Source organism: Molossus molossus, unplaced genomic scaffold (genome assembly GCF_014108415.1).
Source record: "Molossus molossus isolate mMolMol1 unplaced genomic scaffold, mMolMol1.p scaffold_m16_p_14, whole genome shotgun sequence".
Taxonomy (NCBI): Eukaryota; Metazoa; Chordata; class Mammalia; order Chiroptera; family Molossidae; genus Molossus; species Molossus molossus.
This window is the reverse complement of record NW_023425349.1, coordinates 35775550-35791614: the sequence shown is the minus strand read 5'-3', so window position 1 is coordinate 35791614 and position 16065 is coordinate 35775550. Positions and strand designations below refer to the sequence as shown.

General features: G+C 51.5%; 1 protein-coding gene across 1 annotated transcript; it reads right to left on the bottom strand.

The window, feature by feature from the left end:
- Nucleotides 1-3036: 3036 nt before the first annotated feature.
- Nucleotides 3037-14956, bottom strand: NOL6 (nucleolar protein 6). Its single transcript, XM_036261983.1, has 26 exons — nucleotides 14729-14956; nucleotides 13695-13901; nucleotides 13493-13609; nucleotides 11919-12098; nucleotides 11390-11558; nucleotides 11021-11155; nucleotides 10775-10938; nucleotides 10568-10688; nucleotides 10294-10352; nucleotides 10110-10211; nucleotides 9528-9643; nucleotides 9179-9356; nucleotides 8897-9019; nucleotides 8572-8720; nucleotides 8347-8422; nucleotides 7980-8120; nucleotides 7719-7836; nucleotides 7483-7637; nucleotides 7215-7378; nucleotides 6656-6808; nucleotides 6333-6430; nucleotides 5233-5357; nucleotides 5022-5111; nucleotides 4414-4608; nucleotides 4203-4304; nucleotides 3037-4029 (listed from the first exon to the last, which is right to left on the bottom strand). The coding sequence occupies exons 1-26, from the start codon at nucleotides 14780-14782 to the stop codon at nucleotides 3880-3882; spliced, it is 3441 nt and encodes a 1146-aa protein (XP_036117876.1). The 5' UTR covers nucleotides 14783-14956; the 3' UTR covers nucleotides 3037-3879.
- Between the last annotated feature and the right edge of the window lie 1109 nt (nucleotides 14957-16065).

Sequence of the window (16065 nt, the reverse complement as noted above, 5' to 3'; positions counted from 1 at the left end):
AGGCTGATCAGCTGCAAGGACTGCAGTGCCCATTGACCACTGACCTCTGACTACCTTGAAGAATCAGCTGTGCAGGGCCCACCACACAGAGAAAGACTTACTTCAGCAGGGCTCTGGTACCCACTCAATCTACTCCTTGAGTGTGTTGCTTGTGGAGGTTGTTGGGTGGTGGTGCTTAGACATGGTCTGAAGCTGTCCACTGGGTGTGCTGGCTCTGGGGCAGGGTCAGCCACTGCCTGTGTTCTACTCGGGGCCACCAGGCATAAGCTACAAAGTGATCTAGATGGCTGCTTCCCGTGCTGGTCTTGGAGGTGCCCAGACCAGCCAAGCTGTGAATCAAGGCTAGCTGCTTCTAATGCTAGGCCCGGGGCCACTTAGCTAGAGGTATGAAACCAGGTACTGTTTGTTTGAGATAATTTAGGAAAATCTGAAGCAAGAGCCAAGACAGGCCAATCCTATGGCAAAACCACTGGAAACAGCTTGGGTGGGTCTGAAAATTGGGAGGGGCAGGGCCTCAGGGAATCACCAGGGGGGCAAACTGTGTGAGCCAGGTTGCTGGAGCCCTTTAAGAGGAACTGCCTGGGACTCCTGAAGCCTGTCTCCCTCAGCCTCAATTCCAGCTAATTTTTACAGCCAGAAGTTATGGGGACTTCTCTTCCTGGTACTGGAACCCTGAGCTGGGATGCCTGATGTGGGATGGGGACCCCTTGCTGCTTTCCCAGCTGAGGTAGCCCTCCTGATTTTTATCCTCCACGTTTGTGTGGGACAGCCTGTCTGCACCTTTACCCCTCCTACCAGTTTCGATGTGGCTTCTTCATTAATTTCATAGTTGTAGGACTTCCATTCAGCTCGATTTCAGGCAGTTCTGAATGATGGTTGTTCTGTAGTTTAGTTGTAATTTTGATGTGGTTGTGGGAGGAGGCGACACCGCGTTTACTTACACCGCCATCTTGACCCTATCATGCCTATTTTAAAGGTGGGGAGGCTGAACTCATCAAGGGGAAGTGATTTGGCCAGGACTACTTGGGGAGGTAGCAGGGCCAAGGCTTATTTCCAGAGTGGGATTGGTGTCTGCACATCTTGAAGCCATCTGCTATGCAGTCTTTCCTGGGGTAGATTCCTTCCCCTGCTTTCACTGGAATAATCCAAAACTGGGTTTGTGAAAAGGTCAGAAGCTACAGGCCTGAAGCTGACTTTCACAGATAATAAAGCCTGCCTGCAGATGTCTGAAGTTCATGAATGAACAGCACACAGGAAGATGTAGATAGACTCCAGCTTACAAAACCAATCAATGTATTGGCTATGCTAATTTCAACCATAGGCCCAGCTGTCCCATGACAGTGACAGGTAGGAACTGACATAGGTTCACAAAGACTAACAGAATTGAAACAAAATTGGAGATCAAAATTCCCCTTTGTGGTTCATCATCTTGAGAATGAAGCCTCATAACCAGGCATCAAATTCCCTCTACAATGGGCCTCTGCCTACCGCTGAACCTGTCCCCTCATTCTGAAAATTAGGATAATTAAAAGTATGTCCTTCAGCCCAGCCAGTGTGGCTCAGTGGATTGAGGTTGTCCCATGAACTGAGAGGTCCTGGTTCGATTCCCGGTCAGGGGACATGCCTGGGTTATGGGCTCGATCCCTAGTAAGGGGGCATGCAGGATGCAGCTCATCAATGTTTCTCTCTCTTTCCCTCCTCTCTCTAAATAATCAATAAAAAATATTTTTTAAAAAAAAGTATGTTCTTCAGAGAGCTGGTTTAATTAGATGATCAAATTCCCATAAATAAGATATGCAAAATAACAAATAGTGCTCAGCTGTTATAAGGCATTCAATAAATGTCAACTTTTCATTCACTCTCAGGTTTTCTTTCACCATCACCACCCCCCCACATTCTGGGCAGAGATCACAAATTGATTCTTTCCCTAGAAGTCTTCTGGTGGCCTCCTGGCCTGAAAGGAAGTAGCATCCTCCCTCCTCCAGGACACTGGAGCTCCTGGAGCACACTGCAAGGGGGTCTGTGACATGAATGGGCAGAGGCATAGAGGTGGGTGAAGTCGGAAATTAAAATGCCAGGGCAGCATTCTGTGCTTCTGCATCTCTCCTGGACTGGGGGACCACCAGTCTCCCTCATCCCTTCACCCACCTAGCCTCTTCCTGTCCTCTGTGCTTCCCCATGTTTCCATCCTGGAAAGCAGCAAAATCAACACAGAAGAGCAATATACCCTTTCAGTGTGATCTAATAGCCCCCCCCCCCCTGCCCAGGGCTGGTACTCTGATACCCAGGAAGCACATCTTCCCTGGGCCCCATTTAAAGACCAAAAACGCGCCTCGTTTTTCGTGGCGCCTCGGAGGCGGTCGGCTGCTTCAGGATGCTGAACATCTCTTTCCCAGCCACTGGCTGCCAGAAACTCATTGAAGTGGACGATGAACGCAAACTTTGAACCTTTTATAAGAAGCGTATGGCCACAGAAGTTGCTGCTGACACCCTGGGTGAAGAATGGAAGGGCTATGTGGTTCGAATCAGTGGTGGGAACGACAAACAAGGTTTCCCCATGAAGCAGGGCGTCTTGACCCATGGCTGTGTCCGCCTGCTCCTGAGTAAGGGGCATTCCTGCTATAGACCAAGGAGGACAGGAGAGAGGAAGCGCAAATCTGTTCCGGGTTGCATTGTGGATGCCAATCTCAGTGTTCTCAATTTTGTCATTGTAAAAAAAGGGGAGATACTACTGTGCCTCAACGCCTGGGTCCCAAGAGAGCTAGCAGAATCCGAAAACTTTTCTTTTTTTTTTTTTTATCCTCACCCGAGGACATTTTTCCATTTTTTGTACAGATAGAGTGGGAGGGAGAGAGAGAAAGAGACAGAGAGAGAGAAACATCGATGTGAAGGGACACATCGAGTGGCTGCCACCGCACGACCAACCAGGGCCGGGGACAAACTGCAACCGAAGTACATGTCCTTAGCGGGAACTGAACCCGGGTCTCTCCGGACCGCAGGCCGATGCTCTAACCGCTGAGCCAAACCGGCCAGGGCCGAAAACTTTTCAATCTCTCTAAAGAAGATGATGTCTGCCAGTATGTTGTGAGGAAGCCCCTAAACAAATAAGGTAAGAAACCTAGGACTAAAGCACCCAAGATTCAGCACCTTGTTACTCCACGTGTCCTGCAACACAAACGTTGGCGTATTTCTCTGAAGAAACAACGAACTAAGAAAAAATAAGAAAGAGGCTGCAGAATATGCTAAACTTTTGGCTAAGAGAATGAAGGAGGCAAAAGAAAAGCGCCAGGAACAGATCGCCAAGAGAAGTAGGCTGTCCTCTCTGAGAGCTTCTACCTCTAAGTCTGAGTCCAGTAAAAAATGAGCTTTTCTAAGAGTGACAAATAAATAAGAAATATATATATATATATATATATATACATATATATATATAAAAGACCAAAGACGCAATGAAGGACATGCTGATGTCTAGGCACACATTCTGGCAATGGGAAGAGGACAGAGTCCCAGCCTTGGGTATGTGCCCTTCTCTCCAAGCTTCTGGGAGCAGCCTAGGAAGAAAAAAGTATCCCAAGCCAGGGCTGACAGGTAGACGGATATCCTGGGTTCATTCAATTCCCTCTTTGAGCTGGCTCCCACCATCTAGGAGTTCAATCAGGTCCAGGGGACTCCAAAGGACATCATGGACTCTGCCCCAATGTTGGAGCATGACAGAAAATTGGGGTAGGACATTTTTGGGGACAATTCAGTGTGTCCACACCAGCAGGCTGTCCATGGAGAGTCCATATGCAACGAGGGTGGAGGTCCCACCAACTGGCACCTTGCTCCAGAGGTCTAAAGTCCTACCGTCCATCTACAGGTTGTTCCCTAGAACGGAGATCATACAGTCCACCTCTCACTTCTGGCATCCACAGCCCGTACCAGGCCTTCGCCCAGGATGGCAAAGTCCTCCAGGATTGCTTCTACATTGGGCACCATCACCAGCTCCCCACCTTGCAACACCACCATGCGCCCTTTTGTGTTGGAGGCCTGGGGGAATCAGAGAAATGAAGTGTCACAAGGCATACCCAGAGACATCAAGACACACACACTTCACACCTGACACAGGGTCACTCATGGAGCAGGCTACACACAGACATGCATGCCCACATGGAACCATATGTACACACTCAGGAACAGATGGCTATCACCAGCCAGCATACCTTGAAAGGGTGAGGCTGGAAGCTGGTGGGCTTCCAGAGGACACCAATCACCTCTCCGCCATGCTGGTCATAGAAGAAAAGGGCCAGGTCCCCGTAGGCCTCCTAAGAAAGGGCAGTACAGAGACAAGATTACAGGACAGAGAGTTACCTCCATGGCTCCAGCTTTACCTCGAAGTCCCCTCCCCAGGGTCAGCCAGCCCTTAGGACCTACCCTGAGCTGTGCCAGATAGAGCTGAGGAGGATCGTAGCCCAGCACGGGCATCAGGGACAAGGGCCCTGGCTCACTGAGCAGGCCACGACAGAAAGAGGCAGCTGGCGAGTCCACAGCCTGGCGGTGCCGGGGGATATGGCGTGGAGATAGGCGGATCAGCACATCATACATGTCCAAAGGTGGCCGGAACACTGTCTGAGAAAGGACAGGGAGGATCAACAGTGTCCACGTAAGAGTTGGGAGCTGACCACAAACCTTTCTAAATGCCCACCATGATTTTTCTCTTCCCCTTTATGTGACCACCCATTTATGATGGGCTTGAATGCTCATTTGAAGGCAGAAACACCAAGACCCAGCTGGTGCTAGCTTGGCTCTAACACAAGGAGCATAGGTTAAAAGCACGAGGTCTGGATGGAAGTGGGGCCCTGGTTTTCCGCCAGGCTCTGCCACTGCCAGTCACCCTGGGCAGCTTCAATGCCTTCTCTGGATTCAGTCTTAGCAAACAAGGGGACTATGCATCATCTGAGGGCTCCTAGAGCTCTGGGGATTCTTCCTTTCAAAGGTAGAACCCCCAGAGCCCCTGGAATCAGTCTTGGTCAGGAGCTTACCCTGATATCTCCAGGCCCCCGGGGATCCATTAGCTGTTTCTCTAGGATAGGTAAGGCCTCAGCTGCCAGGACCATGAGCTGCTGTAGGATCTGGGGGTACACATATATCAAATAAGTTTGACTTGATCATAGGTCTCTCTTAGCTCAGGCTGGGCCTGCTTTCTCCTTGGGGGAGAAAACTATACATTTGGGGGCAGTGATGGGATTGAACCTGGGGTGAGGGTCCATCTTGTGTCCATATGGAGTTTTTGCGATCCTGAGGGGTAATGATGACCATGACAGGGAATTGTGTCCGAGTTGCCAAGAAGCCACTGCGGATCTCCGCCTGCTCCTCCACTGTGGACGAGAGGGAATCCTGGCTCAGCTTGCCCCTCTCCCGTAGATACCATCTACTGCCCCAGGTCCTCCTACTATATACCCAGAAGCTACCTATCACAAGATTTTCCAATGCCCCTCCCAGTGGCAAAAGCAAAGAAAGGGACACCAAGTTTGCCTCAAGTAGGCAGGGCATTAAACTCCCAGCCTCAGCCCAGAGGCAGAATTTTCCACTGCCTGGCACCCATCTGGTTTCCGGGCCTGTACAAGCTGAGGCATGCCCCTGGCCCCCTCTCACCCTCAGCTCCCACACACCTGGGGAATTAGAAAGCTGACACCTTCCTCTCTGCTGGGAGCAAAAGCTCCTCATATTACAACCAGAAATCAGCACTCCCACCCCACCCCCCAAGAGGTCTGAGTATCTATTATTTTTTAGAGAGAGAGAAGGGGGAGGAGAGGAAGAGAGTAGAAGGAGAGAGGGAGAAAGGGGAGAGAGGGGGAGAGAGAGAGAGAGAAAGAGAGAAAAGAAAGATCAACTTGTTGTTCCACTTATTTATGCACTTATTGGTTGATTCTTGTATGTGCCCTGACCAGGGATCGAACCTGCAACATTGGCATATTGGGACTCTAGCCAGCCAGGGCAGAGAGTATCTATTCTAATCTGGACCCTTCCTGCTCCCTACCACAAGACTTCTCATCTGGTGTTCAGAGTCTCCCTTCCACTCTCCTCCCCTTCACAGCCCTCCAGGTTGCCTGCTTACCACCCCCAGTCCACTCTATTTCTGGTCATCATGTGGCCAAATAACATCTCACAGATTCAAGAGTTCCCTACAGGCTTGTTCTGGGCCTCTCCCTCCTACTAACTCCCCACCCCAAGGCAGTCAGGGTCAAGTGTAGTTATCTGGAACAGGGGAGGCACAGAGAAAAAACCTAACAGACTGACAGAGAAAATCCCTGCCTGCCATACTCTGTAATCTGCAAAGTCCTACCACTTACCAGTGAGCTCATTGTTGAGGTTGACAATAAGGGGGTTATTCTTCCAATCAAAGGTTGATACCAGGAAAAGGAACCGAAGGAAGCCCACCTGGGGGGAGCTGAGGGGAAGAAATGAGCAAAGTGGGGTACAGCCACACATCCCCAAGCTTCTTGCACAGTCTAGGTAGCCTAAACCCTTTGGTGTGGATTGAGGGTGTGTCTCAGAACCACTTCTGTCACTTGCTTTAGCCACCCTCTCCCATTTGTACTGAAGGCACAGCATGAGAGATGAAAGCTGGCCCTAAAGGGGAACTTCCTGCCTAGGAAAAGGTGGAGGGAATCACCTGGGAGGGGTGAAAGGCTCAGGGTGCAGGAAAAGGGCAGCAGCCACCAGGTCCAGGCTCTCATCGGTGAACTCCTCACCTAGAAGCTGGGCACGCACCCACCGCTTGGCCAGCCGAGCCACACCTGAGAAGGCTGGGTGCTGCTGCTGGAGTCTGCGGAGGGAGAAGGGAGAAGTAGCAAAGAGATTCAGGCACCTAATGCCCAAGAACAGTATTTCAACCCAAGCACCACTATTTATTCAACCTTTATCCAACACTAGCCTTTGTGCTAATGCATTATGTGTATAATCTCACATCTTCCTAACTAATAACCCAAGAGAATGGTCCTAGCATTATTCCCATTTTACTGATGAGAAAAATAAGGTCCAGGGGGCAATACTGTGCCTAAAGGGATTTAGACAATGAAATGGCAAAGTCAGATTCTAGAACTTGCCTGACAACAGAACTCATACCCCTAAATATTATACCAGCTGGCCTCCCAGAGAGACAGGTGGCTAAGAGAACAGAACAGAGGCAGAAAAGGGTCTATATATAGAGGAGACTGTGCACGTAGCTATACCCATGCAAGGCACTAGTGAGCAGAGGCATCTGTTTTGTGTCCTTCTCAAGGCTGAGGGAGGCAGGCGTGTCCCTCAAAGAGATCATCCCCTCAGGGCTCTGCATCTCCTTCAGGACCTGGGGCTCCCGCTGGTAGGCCACACGAATCCGGAACACAAACCCATCCTGTTGCAAGAGGGTAAGGGATGGGAGGTACATATTGCCTGGGGCACTCTGACACCCCTGTCCCCCCCTCGGCCAGGGATATCCCTGCCCTGCACTAGCCAAACCTTGAGGACATCAGTGTGTGTGGCTGTAGCTCGGCACTGCAGCCCGTGCTGTTGCGTCAGCAGCTCTGCCAGGCGCAGCTGGAAGGCAGCTCGAACTCGCTGTATGGCCTCAGCATCCTGTGGCCACTGACCACTCCCCTCTAGGTGACATACCACTGGGGAAAAGAGTGAGAGGTCTCAGACTGTGGCTTGGGGTGGGAACAATCCCCCTCATCCTCTCCCAAGAGCCCCCTCACCAGTCATGGGCTCCACATAAGCTGGACAGGGCTTGTCAGGCCGGGGCAACAGAGAGGCCCGCTCTCGAAGGTGCTCATGGAATGAGTAGGCTGGCCAGACTGGAGTTGGTGGGAACACCTATGGAATAAGGAAGGATGAAGAAGGGACCTGGAATTGGGAAGGGGAGTGCCCCAGAGTCAGGAGTTGGAAGAATACTAGGTGAGTGAAGTAGATTTGGGGATCACCAAGCAGAAAGGGCTCCCTGCCCTGTTGTGCCTCACCTCGGTGTATCGTAGCACTGGGTGAGCTCCTTGCACAGCAGACACAGTCAGTGGGAGACCTTCCAACCCCCACAGCAGGCGGCTAAGTTCATCATAGCAACGCACTGCAGCTGCCAGGGCTTCCTCACCTGTGCTGGAAGTCTTTGAGGGAGAAAACAGTCAGGAGGCCAGGACCCTGCAGAACCCCACCACCACCAGGGAATCTGCCATGGCTCAGGCTGCTGCAGTCAGCACCTCCCTCTGCTGGACGTTCTGGGAAGTGCAGCCTGGCTGAGGTGGTAAGGGCTCTCTAACCCCCAAACAATTCAGCTCACAGGCTCCTCTACAATCCTTAGCCTTGACTGCAGCCCTGGACCTGAGCCCTTACCTCTTTCAAGCCTTGGATCAGTGCATCCAGGAGGCCCCCCATATAGTGGACACAGGCTTCTGGGATGTCAGCATGGCTAGAAGAGGGGCAGAGACAGTGTACACATTAGGGACCAGGAGTCAGCTGGTGGATGTGAACTGCTCACCCCAAAAAGCCTGGGCCAGATCCTCCTAAAAGGCTCCACAGCTCACAGTTGCTTCTTGGCATTCAGATGCTAACACTTACAGTGCCAAGAGGTGGGTGACCACCTGGTGGGGAATAAGGCGCTTCTGAGACATAGAGACTGCCTCCCAGACCACAGCTTCCCGAATGGCTCCATCCTGGAAACGCCGAAGCTCTGAGCGAGATCCCCAGAACTGGCGGAAGTCAGCAGCCTAAGGAGAGGAAAGGGGTGACTGGACAGATCAACAAAGAAGGGCTCTGTCAGAAATCTCCTTGATTGGCCTCAACCCAGGTGGCTTAAGAACAATCCACCCCACTCCTTCCAGTGCACAGGCCAGGCTTCCCCAAGACGAGATCAAGTCACCCCCCAGACTCCAGACCTCCTCACCTCAGGCTGGTCAGCCTCTGGACCCAGCTCAAGGACACTGGTCAGCCCCTCAGGCCGAAGGAGCAATCCCAGTGTCAGGGTCCCAGAGTCTCTGTGCTTTGGTGGGTCCTGGCTGATGTCCCACTGCAAAGAGCAGAAAGGCTGAGCTTAACTCAAGAGTCCTCCAGCTTAGCCTGGAAACCCACTTTCTAAGTAGATGGATGGTGTGTCTTTTATCTTCTGGGACCCTGAATCCAACCCCTTTTGACCCACAAACTCTCTGACCCATCCATACCACCTCACCTCTGAGACTGCAGGCCGAGAGTGAGCCAGCAGGTGCAGCCGGGACCCCAGGCCCTGCTCCAGGAGGGTGGTTAGTGGGCCCAAAGTAGCTGAGACATAGTCCCCACCATGGTCCTGAAGTTCTGGCCATAGCTTCAGCCGGTGACATGCTGCCTGCAGACGACTCAGTGGACAGAGACTGGGGATGGGGCATAAAGGGACAGAGAAAAATCAGATACAGGTGGCCTCTATCAGCTCTACCTCCCCCCAAACCAGGAAAATCTGAACACCTGCCCAAGGACCTCTGCCCTCTCACTGTAGCCCCAGGGAACCAGGACTCACTGATATACCCTGTCACCCCTAAACTTACTGCAGAACGTGGTCAAAAGCCCGGATCATGGGTTTAGGAGTCATTAATAGCAGCTGGAATCCGTCCTCAGCTTTGCTATCCAGCAACACCATAGACAGCCGTGCCTCGTGCTGCACCTGGAGCCACAGGGACTCAAGATGTGAGACTGCCACCACTGTACCCTTGGCCTCACTGACCTGAGGGCTCAGACTAAGGGACATGCCTGATCTAAACTCTTAACTCTTTTTTTTTTTTTTTCATCCTCACCCGAGGACATTTTTCCATTTTTTACTCAGATAGAGCGGGAAGGAGAGAGAGGAAGAGAGAGAAACATCGATGTGAAGGGGACGCATCGAGTGGCCGCCACCCACACGACCCAACCAGGGCCGGGGACAAACTGCAGCCAAGGTACATGCCCTTAGCGGGAACCGAACCCGGGTCTTTGTGGACTGCAGGTTGACGCTCTAACCGCTGAGCCAAACCGGCCAGGGCAGTAAACTCTTAACTCTTTAGAGAGGAGTTTCTGAGGTTCTGGTGCTGGCAGAAGAGACAGAGATCGACCTGGGACATCTGGGGAACCTAAGAGTGGGGAACCATCAGTACCTGGTGATAAGTGGAGGCAGTGACATCAGCACAAAGGTTGAGACGGCCTGAGGAGTCCAGGAAGACAACAGGGAAGGCCTGGTGGAAGTCAGCCAGGGCCGGCTTGGAGGGGTGGAGAAAAGCCAGTCAGGGTGGGACCTTACCTTCAGGTCTCCTTGCCCAGACTCAGCCCTGCCCCACTCACCAAGGAGGGATCTGAGCTGAAACATAAACTGATCCCATTGACTGTCAGATCTGTGGTGGCTGAAGTAAACCAGAGAAAGTGGGTATCAGAAAGTATTCTTCTCCCAGGAGACCCAGCCCTAATGACACCCTCCCTCTGGCCAGGTGACCGCAACTACCTCTGGGACTCAGTTTGCTCATCTATCTGATGGCAAGAAACCAAATGATTCCTGACAAGTTAAGAAGATTCCCAGAATGAGTGGAACCCTTGGCCTTTCCAAGTCTAACCACCTCACCCAGAAATTGCAGGACGCTTCTCAGGACCTGGTAGCCGCTCATGGTATTGTGGATCTTGCGTGTGGACACAAGGAAGGCAACCAGCATGGAGACAAGGAACCCACTAAACCCTCCCAGGCCCTGAAAGAAAGATGGAGAGAGAGGCCCAAACTCAGAGTCAGCCCAACACTCAGCAAGGAAGGGAAGCTGGGCCACTCCCAACCCACCTTATCTAGTTCTCGCTGCCGTAGCCAGACCTTCAGAAGTACCACACCATCCTTCAGCCCCAAAGCTGAGCCCAGCACAGTTGATAGCAACTGTACATGGGACTTGAGGGCTGTGTCCTGCAAGACCCATGTGTTATAGTGGGGGGTAGGGGGTTCTGGACTACCTGTGGGAAGAAAGGAAATGCCATGAGAAAAGTTCCCACATCCCTTCCTCCAGCTCCACCTGGACACCAGTCACCTGCTCACCATCCCCTGGAGGACTTTGCCCTCGGTACCAGGCAGAGCGCACATTGTTCTTGGAGGGCAGCAGGCGGCATGGGCGGAAGAAGTCAGGTGGAGGGCATGGATGGAGACGTACAGTGACCAGGTGTTCATCCTTCCCTGGGAGGGAAAAAGGATGCTGAGACCCTGCAGCCCTTTAAGCCAGAGGGGCCCCTGCACTACCCCTCACCTACTTGAGGGTTCCATGTACTCCCACCTCAGAATTTGAGGTCCCTATACCTTCTTCTTCATACTTGAGACCCAAGCCTCTCACATTGGACTTAAGGGCCCTGTGCTTCCCCCACTGGATGTGTCACCCCATACTGTGCCCTCAGCCAAGTGTGTGCCTCCCACCATGAGGTCGCAGCAGCAGCAAGGGTTTCAGGTGGCAGCCATTGGTATAGGAGAAGTGAACACTGTCAAAGAGGGGGTCTTGGGCCAAATGGTGAGCCAAGTGGGCCAGGTAGAGGGCACGCTTGCGGAAGTAGCGCTGGTTCAGCCCATCCTTGTCTTGTAGGATCTCCTGGAGGGGGTCAGGAAAAGAGAGAGATGGCCAGGCACTTAAGTACTTACAATTTGAGAGCTTGGGGACCCAGATGAAGCTAAGATGAAGAGTTATAGCTCCAGGAATTCTCTGCTGGCCAGAGTGCCTGAGTCAGGACTAGCAACACTAGACTCAGTTCACAAAGGTTTAAAGGGGCAGCAGTTGGCCCTCTAAATCACCTAAGCGGCCCTCTAAAGATGACTGCAGTGGTCTACCCTTTTGATTTAGAATTCAGAATTCAATCCACTGGCAAGCAGCAGGCAGGAAAAAGAGAGAGACCCTGGGATTTGTAACTGGTACAACAGCAGGCATCTCTATCCCCTGAACTCTGGACCTTACCCTGGGCATGGTCAGTGCTACATCCACATTGATGTCTGGCCGGATACAGGTGCCCAAAAGGTAGCTGCCCACAACAGTGATCTGGGCTGGAGGCAGGAAGCGGAAACAGCCCTTCACAGTATAGGGCACTTGGTGGAGAGGGACTCGGACCCCAGCTGGGAGCCACGTTTGGTCAGTCAGCTGTGGGAACAGAGACAGCGATACATATTGATTTGATTGTCCTCTGAACATGTCTCTTGGATGTTTAGTACACCTCTCAAATACAAAATGACAACATGTTTGAAAACAAACTCCTGATCTTCTTATAAACACGTCTTCTCCATTAAGGCAATTCCATACTAGTTGTTCAAGCCAAAAACATTCAAATCACCTTACTCATCTGCTAAGAACTCCCATTCCACTTTCTTTCTTTTCTTTTCTTTTTTTTTTTAAATCCTCACCCAAGGACATTCTTGCATTTATCTTCAGATACAGTGGGAGGGAGAGAGGAAGGAAGAGAGAGAAACATCAGTGTGTGTGAGAAAGACACATCATTTGGTTGCCACCCGCACAACCCCAACCAGGGCCGGGGACGAACTGCAACCGAGGAATGTGCCAGAATCAAACCCAAGACTCCTTGGTCCGCGGGCTGACATTCTAATCACTGAGCCAAACCGGCCAGGGCCTGAGTGAACTTTTTAAAACTGAAGTTAAGCCCTGGCCGGTTTGGCTCAGCGGTTGGAGTGTCGGCCTGCAGTCCAGAGAGACCAGGTTCGGTTCCCGGTAGGAGTGCGTACTGCAGTTGTAGTTTGTCTCCGGCCCTGGTTGGTCATGCGGGTGGCAGCCACTCGATGTGTCTCTTTCACGTCAATATTTCTCTCTCTCTCCCTCCCACTCTATCTGAACAAAAAATGGAAAAATGTCCTCGGGTGAGGATAAAATAAAACTGAAGTTAGATCATATCACTGCTCTACAAAAAAAAGGAAAAAAACACCCTGCAGCAGTCTCCCATTTTATCCAGAGCAAAGCCTAAGTCTTGTTTTGGTGTACAAGGCCCTGCATGAAATACCCCTTCCTCCATTACCTTTCTGAACTCATCTTCTATTTTCCTCTCATTCATTCCAAGGAACGTACCAGACCTACTCCTGCCTTTGGGCCTTTGTGTTGGCTGTTTCCCCTTCCTGGATATCTTTCCTTAGATTTTCACATAAATGTCACTTCCCATCCTCTGATATTCCCATAATCCCCTTACCTCGACCCGTTTTTTTCCTTTTTTCATAGTGCTTACAACCTTATAATGTTCCCATACAGTTTAGTTATCATGCTTACTATCTATTGTCCATAACCCCAACACTAATACATAGGCTGCTTTGTTCACAGATGTAAGTAACCTAAGAACACAACTATTGCAAGGCACATAATCATTTGCTAAATGAACAAACATGTAACTGCACTCCCAGCTTAGCCTCTTGACTGTGAGAATAAGCTCCCTAGCACACTAACCCCTCCAGAGAATAATAGAAAGGCTCCTGTTTCAGATGCTCCCACTGAGGACCTCTTCTGGGCTTTCCAGTTCCCTATACTATTGGTCTTACTTCCGTCTCAGGGGTTGAGGGCACCCTCATGATCCGCTGGTTGACTTTCCATAGGAAAGCATCAATCCGCTCCTTCTTCTTCTCTGACAGTCTCACTTCCTTCAGTAGCTCTTCTACCTGTAAGAAGGGGTGGGGGAGAGTCCTTTAGCCACAGGATCTCAGGCCTGACCCTCTAAGCGATGCCCTAGCCACACAACAGTACCTGTAAACGAAGCAAGCTGGAGTGGAACAGGCTCTCAGTCTCCCGAAGACAATTCAGTTCCTCACTGGTAGGTTCCTTGTACAATTCTGCCCGGCTAAGCTTCACCGGTTTTAGGAGACCCTCCACTGGAGACCCAGCCACTGTATGCTTCTTTGAGGATTCCTTCTTCCCCTCTTTGACTGTGCCTTCCAGAGCTGGTTCCATCATCTGTGGCCAGTGAGAGGGAGAAGCTAGTGTGAGGTTGTAGATGTTTAGTATCCACTGCCTTAAGTGCCACGATGGGATGTGGGTTAAAATCTTTACCTGCTTCTGGTCCCTCTTTTGAGTGGGAGTCAAGAGTGTGTAAAACTCAAGATAATCATTCCTTAGAAGAACATCACTGAGCTCTAGGCTGAAAACTTCTTAAGCTGTGGGCACCCTGTCTACTTGACAGCACAAACATGGAGCACTGATTGGAGATAGTAGGGGTAGTAGCTGACTGGGCCCTATCCTAAGCAATTCCTGAGTTTCTTGTATTTCCAGGTACCACACATCAGGGTGCTTCCTCTTCTGCTGGATTCATCCTGGAACTTTGCAAATGCCATCTCCACACTTGCTCTATTCAAATCCTGCCAGGTTCCACCTCCCCTAGTAAGCCCAGACTAACCCTGTATACGTTAGTGCTTAATGAGTGATGAAAAGAGCTACAACTTAGTGGCTCTGGAGAATATACTCAGCAAATCACTCAATCCTCACAATAATCCTGGAAGAAAACGAACGCTTGAAGGAAGTCCAGTATGCCTATAGTGTGAGCAGACTTCAAATCTGACCTGCGAGATCCGAACCTTCTCCACTACAGCCCTGGACCCGCCCCCATCCTCAAACCCACACCTGCGAGAGCCTCACTGAAGTGCTCCAGGCGCGCCACCACGTGCCCCTGGCTGAAGGATCCGGGGAGTGGAGCTCCTCCAGAGGGGCCTCCTCTCGTGCTCCTTGCTGGTGAACGGTCACCTCCGACACGCTGAGCATCCCTCCCTCCCAAATTGCTCACTCACCTCCGCATCCCCAGCAGCTCCGCGAAGCTGTGCTCCTGCAGGCGCTGGCCCCATCCCTCAGGGTCGTCTCGCTCCCCCACTTCGAGTTTAAAGCCGACGACACAACTTCTTCCCACTGTGACCGAACTGCCGAAGCCCCTATGCAGAAGCTGAACCTCTTCAGCAAACCTTCTGTACACTCCAAAAAACCTGCAGGGGTACCCCAAGAGATCCTGGGACAGCCTGGGAGAACTCGTGCCGCATGACTCCGCCCAGCTCCAGCGCCATTGGGCAAGTGCCCCGACGGGTTGCTCGCCATTGGTGTCTGTCGCTCTTCAGGACCGCCCTTAATGGGGGAGGAGCTAAACAGGGTTTGATTTACGGTCTTTTTGCGACACCAGACCGGATGCTTGCTGGTAGATGGCGGCTGCTTCCTTTTTCTCACTTCCTCCGCTTGGGTCAAAAGGGCAAGGTTGGAGCTAATTTGGGCCCTCTAGGGAGGATTTCTTTTTTCTTTTTTTGTTCAGATAGAGTGGGAGGTAGAGAGAGGAAGAGAGAGAGAAACATCACGCGTAAGGGGACACATCGAGTGGCTGCCACCTGCACGGGGACAAACTGCAAACGGGATAGTGCCCTTAGCGGGAACCAAACCGGGGTCTCCCTGGACCGCAGGCCAGATGCTCTAACTGCTGGGCCAGGGCAAGGGAGGATTTCTTTTTTTTTTTTTTTTTTATCCTCACCCGAGGACATTTTTCCATTTTTTGTACAGATAGAGTGGGAGGGAGAGAGAGAGAGAGAGGGAAACATCGATGTGAAAGGGACACATCGAGTGGCTGCCACCCGCACGACCAACCAGGGCCGGGGACAAACCGCAACTGAGGTACATGCCCTTGGTGGGAACCGAACCCGGGTCTCTCCGGACCACAGGCAGACGCTCCAACGCTGAGCCAAACCGGCCAGGGCAATTTTTATTTATTTTTATTTTATTTTTTATCCTCACTTGAGGACATTTTTCCTTTTTTTTTTATCCTCACCCGAGGACATTTTTCCATTTTTTGCACAGACAGAGTGGGAGGGAGAGAGAGGAAGAGAGAGAGAGGGAAACATCGATGTGAAAGGAGCACATCGAGTGGCTGCCACCCGCACGACCAACCAGGGCCGGGGACAAACTGCAACCGAGGTACATGCCCTTAGCGGGAACCGAACCCGGGTCTCTCCGGACCGCAGGCGGACGCTCTAACCGCTGAGCCAAACCGGCCAGGGCCATTTTTCCTTTTTTTGTTGTTGTTGTTCAGAGAGAGTGGGAGAAAGAGAGAGAGAGAAACATCTATGTGAAAGGGACACATCTAGTGGCTACC

What these genes read in the sequence shown, in the direction of transcription:
- NOL6 (XM_036261983.1), bottom strand. Translation starts at nt 14,782, where the DNA reads ATGGGGCCAGCGCCTGCAGGAGCACAGCTTCGCGGAGCTGCTGGGGAT. An exon ending in CTGCCTCCACTTATCACCAG is followed by an intron (nt 9,644 to 10,109) that starts GTACTGATGGTT and finishes CTGTGGCTCCAG; the next exon opens with GTGCAGCACGAGGCACGGCT. An exon ending in GCTTTTGACCACGTTCTGCA is followed by an intron (nt 9,357 to 9,527) that starts GTAAGTTTAGGG and finishes CCCCATCCCCAG; the next exon opens with TCTCTGTCCACTGAGTCGTC.